The 19,144-nt window shown below is 36.5% G+C and overlaps 1 protein-coding gene across 5 annotated transcripts in view; it reads left to right on the forward strand.

Annotated features, from left to right (window-relative positions):
• The window catches only part of ttyh2 (tweety family member 2), a 69,771-nt gene that overhangs the window by 26,418 nt on the left and 24,209 nt on the right, over window positions 1–19,144 (forward strand). For all 5 annotated transcript variants that reach the window (XM_048169906.1, XM_048169908.1, XM_048169909.1 and 2 more), the window contains exon 3: window positions 14,005–14,116. In XM_048169906.1, the coding sequence (XP_048025863.1) occupies window positions 14,005–14,116 (112 nt within the window). The remainder of the gene's footprint in view (window positions 1–14,004; window positions 14,117–19,144) is intronic.

Below are 19,144 nucleotides of genomic sequence, written 5' to 3' on the forward strand. Positions count from 1 at the left end.
CCATTAAGAACGAGTGGCATTTACTTCTGCACAGCTTCGGTTCTTAGTGACCATGGCTGTTAAGCTCCAAAAAGGATGAAAAAAAAAAAAAAAACAACAACAGCATAAAAGAACTGAGAAAGGAGTCAGTATGACTTAGCCATATAATAGATATGTTATAATGAACAGAACCTGGAATATAGGTTGGTACTGAAAAACTCCTCTGTTTCAGCTCTTATTTTGGCAAAGGAAAGATTATCAGTGGCACAAAGCTATCTTATGACTTCAGAAGACTTGAAATGTATGGATCACTTATTGCTTTATTTTAGGGGTTTTCGAGCTTTTTAAAGGTCCCGTTCTTCGTGATCCCATGTTTCAAACTTTAGTTAGTGTGTAATGTTGTTGTTAGAGTATAAATAAAATCTTTAAAATTGTAAAACTCAAAGTTCAATGCCAAGCGAGATATTTTATTTAACAGAAGTCGCCTACATCGAACGGCCAGTTTGGACTACATCCCTCTACTTCCTTCTTTAATGACGTCACTAAAACAGTTTTTTGACTAACCTCCGCCCACAGGAATACACAAGAGTTGCGTTTGTAGAGTGTGTTTGTCGCCATGTCGTCGAAACGCTGTTATTTTCATCCCGCAGTCCAATCACCGGGTCTGATTCCGGCTCAAATTGATAGGGTAAAATTAAAGACATGTTTACAATAACACTGAGCGCGTGCATCTCCACGTTATGGTAAGAGGCGTGACCTTTCCGGGCAAGATGCGCTAAACTGCTGTCGAATCACAACACAGGAACCGCTGGCACAATCAGAACTCGTTACATATTTCTGAAGGAGGGACTTCATAGAACAAGGAAGTCATCAGCCCGTTTTTATGACAGTGGAAACAGCGGTATACAGATAAGTAAATTATGTGAAAAATACTGTGTTTTTTTACACGCGAAACATGAACACGTTATATTGCACACTATAAACACAATCAAAGCTTCAAAAAAACACAAAAAACGGGACCTTTAATGACATGAACCCCTAAATGTTATAACCTTTTTGCGAGGGAACATCTTTATATATATTTCATGCATACATATTTCATGTATGAATAAAGAGGAATGGAGCATAATATCATAAAGACATGTTTTCAACATTAAATAATTGGCTTTTATTGTATTAAAAGCAAAGCAAATTATTCATAGTATTGAAGTAGTGATGTTTTTGTGGCATACATCTGAGTAAAATGAAGGGCAGTGCCTTGGTTCAATCCACACAATGTTGTTTGGATGAGGCAGATCTGAATGTAAGCTAGTCGAATGTAAGAAAGGAGTGCTTTAAAGCAGACAAAATGATTGGAGACAATTGGCATACCAAAGAGAAGTCTGTCGTTACACTGTTACTGTTTGATTAAAAAAATACACATGCAAAAATAAAACATGCATTGATGAATCATTCATCCATAAGATTGGTGCCTAAAGTCTTTCCTATTTTATTTTATGGAGTGACAAGGGTGAGTAAGTAATGACAATGTACATTTTTGAATGAACTATGCCTTTAAGAAAGTAACTAGAGTCAGTTATGGTTTCATATTGTGGTCAGCAAAAATGGATATCTTTGCAGACAGCCGCATTCACAGTCTTTCAAGGTCTTAACTCTTGGGAGCTTCACTACACACAGAGCTTTCTTAAAGGAAATAGTTGTTACTTTGACATGCTAATAGCAGAAGGGGAGTTTTTTAATCTAACTCAACACTCCAGTCTCCCAACAGGCACTATCCCAGCTGTTACATCATCCCACCACTGCTGGAGAAATGCTGAGCCCTAAAGTGCTCGATTGAATTAGTTTGTGTTGTGTATGAGTGTGTGTATAAATGTGTGTATGTTTATGAGGGCTCCATCTTCTCTCTTAATCCCATGACACTCATCTGTGTTGATATTATTAAGTTAGCATTACGACTGGCGGTATTCTGAAACCTTCTGTGGTGAAACAAAGCCCACTGTTGGGTTAAATGCAGAAGCGTGGTCAGAGTTTAACATGAGGAATTTATTCTGGATGTCACAGCTAAGGAGAACATCCTCTTAGGTGATGATGCGGAATTTATTTTGCATGCTTTGGATTGGGGGTGGGTGACCAAAATCTTATGTCATTGTGTGTAGTATTGTCAAAATTTCAGACCATTTTGAGTGCTGTTGAGTGGATTCTTAGACGCCTCTGATTGGTCATTGTGTTCACGTGCTCAACAGATATGTCTACAATGATCAACGCAAAAACATGTTGTAAATAGACATCTTTGACGAGCGCTTACACGGATACAAATGCTCCCGTGTGTATCTGTGTAAACATTCAGTGAAGAGCTTCAAAGATGTCTATTTACAGCAAGTTTTTGAAGCGTTGATCATTGTAGCCAGTCACAGACATATCTGTTGAGCATGTGAACACAATGGCCAATCAGAGGCGTTTAAGAATCTGCTCAACGGCGGTCAAAATGCTTGGAGGAAAGGCTGGTATTGTCACATTGTTCAAATTTGACAACAAGAATCAAACTCTTCCAGGCCTCAGCTACTACAGTGTTTGAGGGCGGGTCGAAGTAGACTTTGTTCGCAGGCAGCCAATGAAGACCATAGGCTGGAATTATGAAAATTTGTTACATTGTTGCATATGTAACAGGAAGTGAGACTGAAATTATTGACTACTTGTTTCAGCAGTTAAGAATTTATTTTTTAGGAGACAATAATCATTTGTTGTGCACTTTTGATCTTTAAAACTTTGTATACATTTTACATCCACAAACAAATTATTACACACTGCATAAAAGGTAATATTCAAAAAAGCATAATAGGGGCACTTCGAGAAAAAAAAAAAAAAAAAAAAAAAAAACGTATTGACTCCCAACTTTTAAATGGTAGTGCACACATGAATTAGTCTTGCATACTTTTATATTTGGGGTGGATAACCAAAAACATATAAAAAGTTTTTAGATAAATTATTATATTTTCGTAAGTTTTTCCTGTGATATTTCATGTATAAATCTGTATTTATATAATTACATTTCAATGTAAAATTGCTTAATTTTATTCACCCGACAAACTCATTGTAAATGTATATTATAAATATTTAAAATATCAACCGGCCCTAATATATTGTAGCCTCATGAAATTGTCTTAGTTTGGTGATGTTATGGATTCTCGAAACTTTCACCATTGTCGCCTTTCTGACATTGTTGGTATCCGATAGGTTTATTATTCTGTGAAGGCTGTCTTGTGGGTTTGTTTTCTGTATACAGTCATCTTTGGAAACTTTTCCTTCTATTATTTATGTCTTTGCTAAAACTGGCAGGATGTCTCGGCAAGACTGACTTCATCTACATTAAACGTTAATGTGGTTTGTAGCAGAAGTGTTTCTGCAGTGTCCAGAAGTAAATTATAGGGTTAGTTGGATGGATGGGTGAACAAGTAGATAAAAGTAGGTGGGCATTTAATATAAAACCTTCAAGTCAGCTATCTACTTAATGACTTTATGGCTCCAAATCAATTTTCTGTCTCAGTGAGAGTCATCAGTGTGACATGATGGAGCTCTTTAGGGGTCCTAGATTGCTCTCAGATAAGATGATAGGTTTCAGAATTCAGAATTATTCACTAATTCTATTTTGGATTTGGTTTGATATCAGATCAATATAAATCTTGTTTGGCCAAAGCTTCTGTTTTTAAATGTCATTAAAGGGGTCTTATACAGTTTCAATGTTTTATTTAAAGGGGTTCATATCATGAGTAATTAAGTTGTCCTTGATCTTTTGAGATAATTTTATTTTAGAATGAAAACATAATGTAACTTTCAGAACTCAAAACTTTATTTAAACAAAGTTGACGATGACTATGAAGAAGAGAAAACAATCAATAGCAATAACACCACAATTACTAGTATTTTGTGTAGGTAGAATTGACCCTAATCGCAGATGATGTTGTTCATTGTGTTGTGACTACATAATGTGAGATTCTTTCTCTTATTTTCTCCATTATATTGCTGAATGACAGGAGTTGTGCTACTGCTTTTTTGGTATTTAGATGTTTCGGTAAACTACAGCTTGTGTTGATATGGTTCCCCTGCACTCGGATGTACTGCTCCTTTTCAAGAGTCCCTTAGATCACGACATGAAGAGCATTTTTAACCACTTTGATTAAAGAAAAATTAGATAAAGCACTAAATAGTAATGACTATAGCCTTCAGTGTTTATTTTTTATAGTTTTAACAATAAATTAATTATTTAATAATACATAATTATATTTTATATTAATTTACTCACCCTCTTGATGTTACAACCCCATATTATTATTGTATATTTAATAATAATAATAATAATAATAATAATAATAACAATAAATATATAGTTTATATATGTATTGGGGAAGCTAAATTAGGACATATTAAAATAAAATTAGATATTTTATATGCCATTTATAACATAATATTAAATGTATGTATGTATGTATGTATGTATGTATGTATGCATGCATGTATGTAAACAAAGAACCCATATATTATATATATATTTTTAATAATTATAATAATATGGGGTTGCAATGTCATGAGGTAATTTATAATAAAAATATAAAAACTATTATAAAAAAAATAAATAAACATTCCTATTAATAGAACTGAGTTGATTTGTGTTCCAGTTGTTGTTTTTCTGAAAAGGCAGCCTTTTCACATGCCACAGCTGTCATTGTTTCTGAGCCTCCATATGTTTCATCGTCCACTTGATGATGTGGCCTCCACATATCTCTGAAGCTTTCACTGACAGGTAAAAGAGAGGAGAGAGAGAAATCTCTTATGCCTGCTCTGCTTCACCTGCATGTGTGTGTACATGGACCCAGTTGTTTTCTGCCACGCGCACACCTGCTCTCTGACATCTGTAACCTATTGTCAGCTCTTCCTGTTTGGCATGTGTGAGGGCTAATAGTTTAGTTCTGACACCCGCTGTTCAGCACATGGCTGATGCCGATGATTCTAGATCAGCACACTTTACTCTGGAGCAATGTATGAGTTTCATAAAACTTTTCATAAAAGTGTTTTTTTTTTTTAGCTATTGAGTCATTTTCAAATCGGTGTCTTTACAGTTTTTTTTTTTTTGTTTGTTTGTTTTTGTAAGGAACTTTCCTCCACATAAAATTGAAGAGGATCAGACTATCCTAAAGTATGATGTGACTAAATCCATTTCTTGCATTTAAGCAGGTTCTTTGGTAGCCTATTGCTATTGTGATATTCATCATATATATTAAAAAAAAGAAAAAAAAAATCCTCAATATACCTTTATTTCCTTTTATCTCCTAATTTTACAATTTTATTTTTGTAACATTATAAATTTATTCTCAAAACATTACATTATTGTAATAACATTGTCACTTTGTTCTCAGAACATTTTGACTATATTTTTAAGAAAAATGTATTATTTTACTATGGCATGTTGATGCTGTATTTGATCTAATGTAAATATAAACAATTACTGTAGTTCTCATGTAAATGTGTTGTCATTTTTCATGTTAAAGAACTTGAGGAAACAGGAAGTTGTGGCCTACAGTTTGAGGGTGAGTGACCAATATGGTGTTCATCAGTCATGTTCTAATGAATCATGCAGGACCAAGATGGCTTGACAGATGGTTGCAGCTTCAGCAAACAAGCCTGCCCACCCCCTACAAAGTAATGTGGGGCTCTTGTCGTTTTGAAGCCCTGTGGTGGCATGAACAAAGAACCCAGCGACTGAATAAATGAACGCAAATCTATCGTAACAAAACACTGCCCCCTTCAGGAGAGGAGATGTCTGAGGATAAAGATGCTGCTCTATTTTACTTTTAAACCCCATACTTTACTCAATAAAGCCTCCCTCTGTTTTTTCTTCATTCAGTTGATAAAAGCACAAGCTCTATTTAGCCATTATTTATGTGCCTGCTTTCAGACCTGGTTTTTTGAGGCCAGAGTAGAGCTTTTTTTGGCACTGTTTTGACCTTTTAAAGGCAAAATGTCTTAAGGCTCTGTGGTTCTTGTAAAAATTACAGCATTAGTGCTTTGGTTCTAATTTAAGGGCTCTTAACTTTGTTATTCAAGCTGTTACTCTATATTTAACTGTCCATGTGCTGTGCATGCATTTAGTGGGTGGGTGAATGGTACAATTTACTATACTGCTTTAAAGGAATGCATCTTTTCTGCGATACAACCATTCACAATTTTGGGCTCAATAAGATTTGAATATTCTTATTCTGCAAGGATGCATTAAATTGATAAAAAAAAACTGACAGTAATGGCATTTATAATGTTAGACAATATTATTATAATGCTACATTTCTTTTGAACTATGTATCCATCAAAGAATCCTGAAAAAATTTTTTCCACAAAAACAATTTTCAGCAATGATGAAAATAAGAAATGTTTTTGAGCAGCAAATCAGCATATTAGAATGATTTCTGAAGGATCATGTGACACTGAAGACTGTATGTGGTCAGTATGTGGTCTGGCATTGTCATGTTGGAAAATACAAGGTCTTCCCTGAAAGAGACGATGTCTGGATGGGAGCATATGTTGTAGTAGAACTTGGATGTACCTTTCAGCATTGATGGTGCCTTTCCAGATGTGTAAGCTGCCCATGCCACACGCACTCATGCAACCCCATACCATCAGAGATGCAGGCTTCTGAACTGAGCGCTGATAACAACTTGGGTTGTCCTTGTCCTCTTTAGTCTGGATGACATGGCGTCCCAGTTTTCCAAAAAGAACTTCAAATTTTGATTCGTCTGACCACAGAACAGTTTTCCCCTTTGCCACAGTCCATTTTAAATGAGCCTTGGCCCAGAGAAAACGCCTGCGCTTCTGGATCATGTTTAGATATGGCTTCTTTTTTGACCTATAGAGTTTTAGCCGGCAACGGCGAATAGCCCGGTGGATTGTGTTCACCGACACTGTGTTCACTGTTTTCTGGAAGTATTCCTGAGCCCATGTTGTGATTTCCATTACAGTAGCATTCCTGTATGTGATGCAGTGCTGTCTAAGTTTATGAGATTTGTAAATTATTGCATTCCTTTTTTATTCACAATTTGTACAGTGTCCCAACTTTTTTGGAATCGGGTTTGTATATGATTAAAGGTAAAGGTAATTTTTAAAAGGTAAGTGTGACACATTGTAGTTTGAGTACAGTCAAAGTCCCTTTTAAGGCAAGTCATTTCACTCGGTGGCCATCTTTAAAAGGCCTCTTGGGCAGCTATTTCAGTCATGCAAGTACAGCATCTATCTCTTTGTATGGGGAAACATCAAATTCTCCAGAGCTGTTCAGCAAGTTTACTATTAAATTTCGTATTTGAAATCACTAATGAAATCTGACAACAACTATCTCATAAATGTTGTTTCTTATGCCCCTTTAGCATCAGGCTAGATCTGCCAATGTGCAGTCCTAAGTGCGTGTCTCAGAACAATGACTGTTTCTAGAGCAACGGGAAATTCTACCGGCAACTGCAGTGACGCGATGACTTTATCAGTCAGCGATTGGGTCTTTTTAGGAGGCAGTACTTATTCCACCATATTGCGTGTTGCAGTTTCTTACATTCATAAGTAATATGAGTGCACCATCTTTGCATATCTTTAGAACAATTAGCTTATAATCTGAATTCTTTTTAAACGTATCACTGGCATTTTTTGTGATGTATTTGTAATGTAAATATATAATAAGTTGATGCATAACTAACAGAATATAGATCTGAAAACCAAGGGGAGCATTTGCCTACAATATGGCATTTTTGTCTTAGATTTGTAAGCATCAAAGCACCTATTTGTTGTGTGGAGTTTTTCAAATGCAGGCTTTTACTCCTCGTTGACTGTCTGAAGACTACAATATTTTTCAGTCCGGGCTGTAGTAGCTCTGCAGAGTGGTTCAGATTCAGTTCTTCCCCAGAAACCATCTACAATGTTAATAATTTGGCTAATTCATCTTGCAGAGTGCAGCAAAAGAGCTGTTTCTCTTCAGCTGTCTCTTCCAAACAGATTTTGCATTTGAAGTGTTTGGTTAAACACTGAAAGATGAAAGCGCTTTGTCTCATGATGTTTTTTTTTTTTTTTTTTTTTTTGTGAGCAGTGTGTTTTGAATAAATCTGCAAACTAATCCGTGAAAGGATTCACATTCTGGTGTTCTTAGTCTTTCACAGTGACAGTCTTTTGAGTATTGGTATGGAATCGAATCCATTTTACAGCTTATTTTGGCAAGATCGGCATACTTGGATAGTCATGATCATCGTGATTGACCATAAAAAGTGACCAACCACAGTTTGTTTTGCTTTTGTCATTCAATTCATTTCTACATTAAAAAAAAAAAAAAAAAAAAAAAAAATATTGATTTAATATTACAGAATCTACAGTTCTGCTCTTGGATATATAGTTAACTTGCTACTAAGCGCTTTCAACATTTGAGTATCTTCTAACAGTTTGATGCATTGATTCTTCCTCAGAACAGCTCATTGCAGCAGGCCGATACCTTGTAAAATTACTTTCTTTGCATCCAAATATGCCTACTTCCATACTGTAGTATGCGAAAAACAGTATGTGAGCTGAGTAGTATGTCGGAATTCATAGTAGGCTATTGATATAAAACAGTAGTCAAAAAGTACCTGGTTCCCTACTACTTCCGTGAGATTCTGAGATGCACGTTCATTGGAAACTTTACTATCCCATGGGCCACGGGAGAGGATTTGTGAATGGAAGTGAAGTGATGCGGCAAAGACAACATGGCGGATGTAGTATGTCCGAATTTCATTCATACTACACATATTCATACTATATAGAACGGTTGCAAAGTACCTAGTATGCGATTTCGGACGCAGCATTTGTTTCAGGTTTGAATTTAAATTTTTAATTTAGTTTTATTTCTGTTTTATTTTCAGTCTGTCATTTCTCATGTAGTTCAGTTTTAATTAATTTTCTTTTAATTTTAAATATCTTTTGTGTAGAAAAACTAAATTTGTTTATTTGTTTATTTCACTTAAAGGTCCCGTTCTTCGTGATCCCATGTTTCAAACTTTAGTTAGTGTGTAATGTTGTTGTTAGAGTATAAATAAAATCTGTAAAATTTTAAAGCTCAAAGTTCAATGCCAAGCGAGATATTTTATTTAACAGAAGTCGCCTACATCGAACGGCCAGTTTGGACTACATCCCTCTACTTCCTTCTTTAATGACGTCACTAAAACAGTTTTTTTGATTAACCTCCGCCCACAGGAATACACAAGAGTTGCGTTTGTTTGTCGCCATGTCGTCGAAACGCTGTTATTTTCATCCCGCAGTCCAATCACCGGGTCTGATTCCGGCTCAAATTGATAGGGTAAAATTAAAGACATGTTTACAATAACACTGAGCGCGTGCATCTCCACGTTATGGTAAGAGGCGTGACCTTTCCGGGCAAGGTTCGCTAAGCTGCTGTCGAATCACAACACAGGAACCCCTGGCACAATCAGAACTCGTTACGTATTTCTGAAGGAGGGACTTCATAGAACAAGGAAGTCATCAGCCCGTTTTTATGACAGTGGAAACAGCGGTATACAGATAAGTAAATTATGTGAAAAATACTGTGTTTTTTTTACACGCAAAACATGAACACATGTTATATTGCACAGTATAAACACAATCAAAGCTTCAAAAAACCACGAAAAACGTGGTGGACCTTTTAAAGTTTTTTGTTTCATTTTGGTTTCTGTTAGAATTAATAACACTGATTGATTTTAGTCAGCTCTCGCCATTTTTATGAGAAAGCTGGCATCTGTCTCTCTCTCCTTTCTCTCCGATGCAGCAAAATTTTCTCATGCACTTTTTTCAAATCATAGATGGATCAGGAGAATGATGCAGTTTGGCTGGAGGCATCCAGCTAATGAGAACTCACTCTTCCCATAATTTTAATAAAGTCCCCTGTTCCAGGCCGCACACATTCTCCCGCGCTTCGTTTCGGTGTAAGGCGGCACACGGCCTCAGGGCACTGTGCATTCTTTGTGTTTGTGTTTGTGAGTGTGTCTTTATGACTCTTCACCCACTCCAAAGGCAAGAAGCTTTTGAGGAATCATTACACTTTTACATTTCCCTATGAGTTCCACACTGTCAGTCTGATCTAAAATCAGTCTCTGCTCATCAGCTGACATAGGACCGAGAACAGATTTTATGGCACTGCTCATTATAGTGCCAAACGTCAAATTCAAGTTTAACACAAAGGAGGGTGGGCCAGGGATAAACTTTAAAGGGCACCCTATATTAACAATGCAGTGCAGGATATGACTTCACTTCCTATACAGTGTTATTGACCTCATAGGGTCTCTGGGGACTAATGAGCCAAATACCAAGAACAGAGATGAGCCTGGCCATTTTGATGACATCATTCTTTCTATATGAGGTGCTTCCTGTTCCCAGTGGTGAGAAGATTGTGGCTTGGTGTGGAGGAAACGGACTCTCACGCTAATATTCTCTGTTTCATGCCAAAGACTCATTAACTTGTTTCTCTGATATTGTATATGGCCTGCTTGGTCATGCTTTATCTCAAATGGGTCGTATTTGGACCACTGTCTCATTTTGAATAGCTGTTTTTGAGAAATTGGTTTAGGAGAACGGACTATGTTGTTTGCAGTGAAACATCATGAGTATATCTTCACCAGTGCAATATTACTAGATATGTCAGGTCAGTTACTTTTAATATAAAGCCCAAATAGTGGTAGAAGCTGTCTAGGACTTGCTGTTATAATACTAGGGTGTTGTGGGTGGGTGGATGGTAGGTGGTTGTTTTCCAGCTCAATTTCTCTGACATTCTATTATCCAGAAATGGCCTCTCCTTCAGTGTAGGTTTTATGAGATTGTTGTCCTCTGTTTTTTAAAAGTCAAACAAGAAAAAAATACATGTTTGAAACAACATGAGGCTGAATAAAAGATGATAGAATTAAAACAAGATGCACAATTCATCTTGATTCACAAGCAATCATTTTAGGTTGCTAAAATGGTAAGGAATGAGTTGAATGCCAAAGTTAAGTATATAGGGGCTGTTCTGAATCATCTCTTTGGTGGTGATATTGTAGTCTATATTAAACATTTCACCCAAAAATTACAATTCTGTCATCAGTTACTCAGCCTCATGTTGTTCCAAACCCATAAGACTTTTGCTCAACTTCAGAACACAAATGAAAGTATTTTTAATGAAATCTGAGAGATTTCTGTTCACCCAAAACTAAATCCATATGAATCAAGCAGTTTAATCGAAGTCTTCTGAAGAGACCCGGTTGCTATATGTCACCCTGGACCACAAAACCAGTCATAAGTCGCATATTACCAGTCATAAGTCGTATATTTAGCAATAGCCAACAATGCATTCTATGGGTCAAAATTATCGATTTTTCTTTTATTCCAAAAATCTTTAGGATATTAAGTAAAGATCATGTTCAATGAAGATTTTTTGCAAATTTCTTTCTGTAAATATATAAAAAATTATTTTTGTGAGTGGATATGCTTTGCTAAGGACTTGGACAATTGGACAATTTGGACAATTTAAAGGCAATTTTCTCAATATTTAGATTTTTTTTTTTTTTTTTTTTTTGCACCCTCAGATTCCATATATTCAAATAGTTCGGCCAAATATTGTCCTGTCCTAAAGAAATATACATCAATGGAAAGCTTCCATTCAGCTTCCAGATGATGTTTAAATGTCAATTTTAAAAAAAATACCCTTATGACTGGTTTTGTGGTCCAGGGTCACATATATGATGAACATGTAATTCATTCTCATGATTAGCGAACATAAACAGAAGCTCAACCAAACCTGCGTTGATGCTCGAGAACAAACCTCATTGGTTCTTGCAAAAGCTCATTTGTGCAGGCATGACACCCGAGAATGAACCTCATTGGTTCTTGCATGTCAAACTAGCATGCTTGAGCTTCAGTTTACAAATTTGAATGCTATATCTATGTTCTCTGATTAATGTTTATGAGAAATCTAAAATAAACCTGTTCATATAAAGCCATCATGTCTCTTCAGAAGACTCTGATGTACATGCTCGACTCATGTGGATTTGTGCTGCAGTCTATTTATGAATGTTTTGAACTGTCAGAGTTGTGGGTAAATAGACTTTCAATGGAGGGACTGAAATCTCTCAGATTTCATTCAAATATCTTCATTCCGAAGATGAACAAAAGTCTCATGGAGATTAAACGACATGAAGGTGAGCAATTGATGACAGAATTTCATTTTGGGGGAACTAACCATTTAAAAATGATGGTAGTCTGAATATTAGTGATTGTATTATTGTTCTAAACACTCTTGCTCTCATAGTGCTTGTGTGTTGCTCTCACAGGGAGAAGGCACCATCTTTTTGTCATTTCCTCAACCCTTATGTTATTTGTGTCTGGGGAACATTAGCCTCTGGCTCAGTACGGCTCCTGCTGAATATTAAAGACCTGCATGTGGCACGCGTGCACCACCCATCCTACCACAGCGCATTTATTTTCCAGTCATTTAACTTTACATCCATATAGAGCCTCTTCGGTCCAAAATGATGTTTATCTAAGCTCAGGAAATGTTTTCTGACATGGCTTACTCAGTGGCTGGTCTGTCCCAGTTGATGACTTGAACAAATATCGATTAAAAATTGTTTTCACTGATTGAAATAAAGCTGAAATAAAATTGTTAGATGAAAATCTTAAATGAAAATTGACAATGTTGCTTTGGAAACAGACTGAAATAAAATTAAGTTGAAGTATTAGGATAACTATAACTGAAATAAAAAAACCCCTATATATATATATATATATATATATATATATATATATATATATATATATATATATATATATATATATATATATATATATATATATATATATATATATATATATATATATATATCTTTTACTTAAAGGGTTAGTTCACCCAAAAATGAAAATTCTTTTATTAATTAGTCACCCTCACCCAAAAGACCTTCATTCATCTTCGGAACACAAATTAAGATAATTTTGATAAAATCCGATGGCTCAGTGAGGCCTCCATTGCCAGCAAAACAGTTAACACTTTCAGATATCCAGAAAGCTACTAAAGACGTATTTAAAACAGTTGTGACTACAGTGGTTCAACCTTAATGTAATGAAGTGACTAGAATACTTTTTGTGCACCAAAAAAAAAAAAAAAAAAAAAAGCCAGACCTATGGTTCGGAGCGCGTATCAAATTGCCAAAGTCACGCCCCCCCAGTGGTGAACCATAGAAATTTCAAAACACTTATGATGTAACGAAGACTCGTTTACTGAAATCACATGACTTTTGCAGTTTGAAACGCGCTCCGAACCACTGATTCGAAACAAAAGATTCGTAAAGCTTCGAAGCTTCATGAAGCGGTGTTTTGAAAATCGGCCATTGCTAGTTATTGTTGTCTAAAGTCATTATTTTGTTTTTTGGCGCACAAAAAATATTCTTGTCGCTTCATAACATTAAGGTTGAACCACTGTAGTCACATGAACTGTTTTAAATATGTCTTTAGTTGCTTTCTGGGCATCTGAAAGTGTTAATTATCTTGCTGGCAATGGAGGCCAAACTGAACCATCGGATTTTATCAAAAATATCTTAATTTGTGTTCTGAAGATGAATGAAGGTCTTATGTGTGTGGAAAGACATGAGGGTGAGTAATTGATGACAGAATTTTCATGTTTGAGTGAACTGACCCTTTAATTAAAGTGTAGACCAAGTGCATGAAGCACAATTTAGGAGCAGCTCGTGCTTCACTTTTCTCTGTGTTTTCAGCTGTGATTTTTGGGTTAAAACATGGTAAAATGTGCACACTTATTAGAAGCTTAAAGCATGGTAAAACCAGTCAAAATATTTAATAAAAATCATGCAATCATGAGTGTAAAACTTTGTGAATAACAAATCTGAATGGGGTTCCAGATCTGTGGAAATCCCTCTGCAGATTTCTCCATGTGCATATTCCATGAGGGCCTGATGATTACAACTAATTGTAACTTTTCACCTTGTGACTTTTCAGTGTTGCCGTGGGAGTTGGTTTCTATGGAAACAGTGAAACCAATGATGGGGTGTACCAGCTGACCTATTCCCTCTATAATGCCAATCACACACTGGCAGGAGTGGACAGTTTGGTAAGTACAAATATAGCAGCGCTGACTATAAATAACACATTCAGGCTGTTTTTTTTTTAGTCAATTTTAGTCTTGACAAGTTTCAGCTGAAATGTCCCAATAGTTTTGCTGACTTCTCCCAACCGAATTTACTCCTAAAAGTTCTAACATTATCTCCTTTTCCCTCCCTGCAAATAGTTCTGCACTTTCCATTCTCAGCCAGATGATTCCTATATTCTCAAATTTCTGTAAAATCTTTTTTTTTCCTGCCAATCGGAGCTGCTAAAATTTCATGGGTTCCCCACTGAGTGCATGATTGATTTTTCTGACATCTCTTTGCAATAGCAAGGACACTATTAAAGATATATGCAGTTACATGCCACCGCAAGTCTCTCTGGAAAAACGTTGCTCCCGTGAATGACGAGGGGTGTATCTGTGTGTGTTAGAAAACGCAGACTCACTCTAGTGTGTTCCTGTGATATGGAGTGGTTGAAGAAAATACCTCAAATTGGTTTTTACAGCCTTTTATGTTTGTGCCATTATTAAAGCCTCTTTTTCCTTTCGTCATTGTCCCTTTCAAGGCCCTGAAGGCTGGAGCATGAATAAAACCTAATTCATGCATCTTCAGCCAGACCTATTTATATCCGTCTCCGTTTTCTGATTCAAATGCGTAGAGCTGACAGTGACACTAAGACGCTTTAATCCTGCTTCACGCACCAATTTTATGCACTCGGTCGGGCCTTTCATGCCTCTGGTTGTGAGTTTTAGCTATTTCATTGCCTGGTGGACTGAAAGACTGCAAAAGCAATGATTAGTTCACCTATTTCCCACTTTAAAGGTGAAGTGTGTAATTTCAGCAGCAAAAATAATGACCGTTTTCAAAGGGGTTTCCTGAACATTTCCCCTGTCAGCCATTGATCAGGTGAGGAAAATCAGGCTTATCCCATCCATCCGTCCATTCATCCGTCGTTCTGTTGGTCTGTCTATCGTTCTGTTGGTCTATCGTTCTGTTGGTCTGTCTGTCGTTCTGTCCATCCATCCATCTGTCCATTCGTTTGTCTGTCGTTCTATCCACCTGTCTGTCTATCTGCCTGTCTGAAGTCCTGTCCGTCTACCTGTATATGTCCATTCATCTATCTGTCTATCTTTCTGTGTATTTATTGGTCTGTCGTTCCATCTATCATTCTATCCACACAGACATACATCCACTCCTGTAAACTGTTGTATGAACAGGACATTTTGAGAGTCACACATGTTAGTAAAACCAGTCGTCAGTTCTGAATACTGTGGGTTTGAGGACCATTGGACATTAGCCCAGCTCAAGTGATGTTATCAACCATAACCATATATTTACTTCCAAGTGTGTAGCTGATGCACTCGTTTCCATATAGAACTTAAAAAATTTTTTATAGATTTGAGTGCAAACATCTCGCAAGCTATAGATAATCCACACCTGTTCAGCTCACTTACACCTCTTGTATGAGCCTTCAGGGAAGTGTTTATGTTGCGGCTCTGAACCGAGCAGAGACTGAAGGCACTCTGAGCATCTGCCCGCTTACACCATTGAGAAGTTGAGGATTAACTCCCCATCTGCACTAATGGAGATTAATGCATCTGTTTCTGCCTCACTCTGAATTATGAGGCACACACTTGTCTGAGGTCAACTCGATCCTCTCAACACACGGTCTGAGTCATCACAAGCCAAAAGGCGAAACTGACCTAGGAACTGCACTTTCGGGGGAAAAATCAACCATAATTTTCATTAGCATTCTGTCTCAGAGAGATAAGAGTGCTGCACTGTGAAAAAAATGTGTTCAGAAGGGTTAGAGATGTTTTAGATCTTAAAGTCATGAGTCAACTTTGATGGCTTCAAGAATCATCAATACATTTATCTAAGCCTGCCATCAACCCTCCATCCAATCTTCGATTGCTCCTTTAGAGACCAATGGCACAAAGTGTCTACTGTCTGAAACCCTGCATGCAATGCACATAATTAGCCATGAACCTTGCTACAAAGGCTTTGATGAAGTCACTTGTAAAACCTTCGACTTCCTGATTGAGGCTATTCAATGGTTCTGCCTGCCTGAAAACAATGATTTAATTTGGCATCCATTGCACGCAGATGCTCGGCCTCACACACATGCACAGACACACACTCTTTTTGTTTGGAATCACTGTGCAGCCATTTCAAAGGAGTCAAGAGAAGTAACAGACTTTTTTTTTTTTTTTTTCAGGAGTGTTGAGTGGTGACTGCTTGGTTTTAGAGTTTATTGGTTCTGGGCCATAAGGTCTCTTGTTCACCTCCTCTCAACACCCCCTCTGTGCTTGCAAATGAACTGTGTGGTTTCCTGTGAGGATCTGTTTTGTGTGCGCAGAGGCACCTAAGGATTAACAAGGACATAAATTACATGGTTTGAGTTACAGAAGAGGAGAACCATAATGATTTAGATACATTTAGGGGCAAATTGTCTCATGTGTTTTATGTTGTATACACTTTATAAAATGTAATTATAATTAAAATGAATATTTATTTGTTTTACTGTACTATACTTTAAATCTATAATATAAAGATTTTAAAACAGAAAGCTACAATATGTAAATGTTTCGCTGCTAGAGATCACCTATTCAAAACAAAGGCATAGCTTGATGGCGCCGAGTTTGAGCGCGGGTTCTTGTGAAATGTGGATTTCACATGCAGTAAGCTAGATCTCGATTTTAGAATATCACATTAAACGCTGGATGGCTTGTGTTGATAAATGGCATGCAATTAATTTTAAATGTATGATGGAGAAAGTGCTGTATTACTTAGCTACTTGACAAAATAGTGTTTTTCTCTGAGGCATGGTAAAAGCATGTTACTCTCAGAAAATCAAGAAAAGTAGATTTAAACAATAAGACTAAACGTGTTGAGCTATATAACAGTAATTCGTTTTCTGTCTATAAATGTAAGCAAACAGTTGTTCACTTGTATATTAAAACATGTAATATATTAAAGCGTTTTTAGTGTTTCTATGGTTTCTACAAAATAAAAACCGGAAACCAGGGGAAAGGCGGATATGACGCCATTGACAGGCGACTCCTCACACGTCTCGTATCCTTGGTTAAAATCATGATTTTTCTCACGATTTACAAATAATTGGAAACATTTGGGATATTGGAAGTACTCAACTGAACAAAATATATAACACTGGCATAGTGGTTTTTGGATATTTTACTGCAAAAATCTTACATTGTAGCTTTAAATAATTTTTTTTTTTACATTTGTTTTATTTATAATATGTATTATTATTATTAATTCATACAGAGACCCTAAAGGGACATGGTGATGGAAAAAAAATATGAGATGGGAGGAAACATTATATGTCAATGCAACGTCAACCCTTTTGCAGATTTTTTGCATTCCCCCGAGAAACTTTGCATTCGCTCGCACACCTTTTGAGTTTCTCGGGGGAACGCAAGAGAACACAAAAGCATTGAAAAAATATTTTACTCCCATCTCGTATTTTTTATACCACCATGTCCCTTTAGGGGCTCTGTAAATTTTCAATATTACTGTTTTAGATATTTTCATATTTTATTCTTCTAAAATCAGTGTTAATAAACAGCATGATCAGTGTGACAACCATGCCCCATAAAAGGTCAAAGTGTTAAATTAACTGTATTTTTGTAATACTTCTAGAAATGTCCAATAATTTTGTAGTAAATACAGGAAAATAAAATAATATTTTAACATTTTTTTAATGAGGGTGGCTATAATATAACAGAATGTTAACCCAGAGCTCTGTTGTTCCATAAATAACTTTGTTTTCTGCACGGTGTGACATGATGCAGAGCACTGGGTCATTTTGTACCGTCCTCTCAGCTTGTGAAGGTCACTTTTTTTTTAACACTTTGAATAGAATGCAGGGATTTTCTGAACTCATGCCAGTTGCTTAACCATACTTATGTTTTCCTCAAGTGTAACTTTATCCAGAGTTTAAATTTTGAGAGAAAAGTAGTCAGTGAAATGTTTGACAGCATAGATAAAATTGTCGCATTTGTGGACATTTCAGTCTAGGCTAAAGGCTTCAAAATGACTCGCTCAAAAAACACGGAGGAAAATGGTTTGAAGGCAGAGTCTGTTTGTCAGGGTTGTGATTTATAGACTACCTTTATTTTCTGTGGAATGGAGTTTGACTGAGCCCTGAGTTCTGTCGGCTGGGCTCCAGGTGCAGGACTATGAGCCACTTTAGACCTCTACACATGTATATTAACCTGCTGTCGGCCCCTGGCCCTTCATTGGCCCTTCACTGGCCCCTCCTGGCTGTTCAAGGCTGACCAAAAAAAAAAAAAACTGAGTCATAACTTCGTAAACAGTTTATAGAATTGTAGAATTCTTTATCTTTATCTTTTTCCTCTTTTTTCCCAATTTTCTTTTCTATTGTATTTGCATCTTCTCTTTCTTTTTTTTCTTTTTTTTTTTCTCATTTTGTTGTTAAAGGAATTGTTCACCCAAAAATTAAGATTATTTATTTACTCACTCTCAAACCATCCTAGATGTATATGACTTTCTTCTTTCAGAACACAATCTGAGTTATTTAAAAAAAAATATTCTGGCTCTTCCAAGCTTTATTGTGGGAGTGAAAAGTAACTGCAATTTTGAAGCCCCAAAAAGCACATCCATCCATTCATCATAAATGTAATCCATGCTGCTCCAGGGGGTTAATAAAGGCCTTCTGAAGCAATGCAATGTGTTTTTGTAAGTTAACTTTGTAAACTGGAATCACTTCTAGGCTTCTAGGATCTAGAATCTAGGCTAGAATCTAGGCTTCTATATGCGAGTCGATTCCGGCAGAAGAGTGAACTTTGACCTGACACATGATGTATTGATGAACGTGAAAGTGCAGTGGATAGAGCAAAACAAAACACCGGCCATGAATTAGAAGTCTCAAATGAGAATTTTTAAAGAGAAATGTTGGAGGAGCTTGAGTTTGTTGCCCAGCCCTATTTGTTTGAAGCGTGAGAGGCGTCTACTCTCACCTAACTCCTCTCTCTCATGAGCGTGTGGAC

The sequence above is a fragment of the Megalobrama amblycephala genome, linkage group LG20 (assembly GCF_018812025.1).
Source record: "Megalobrama amblycephala isolate DHTTF-2021 linkage group LG20, ASM1881202v1, whole genome shotgun sequence".
NCBI classification, from domain to species: domain Eukaryota; kingdom Metazoa; phylum Chordata; class Actinopteri; order Cypriniformes; family Xenocyprididae; genus Megalobrama; species Megalobrama amblycephala.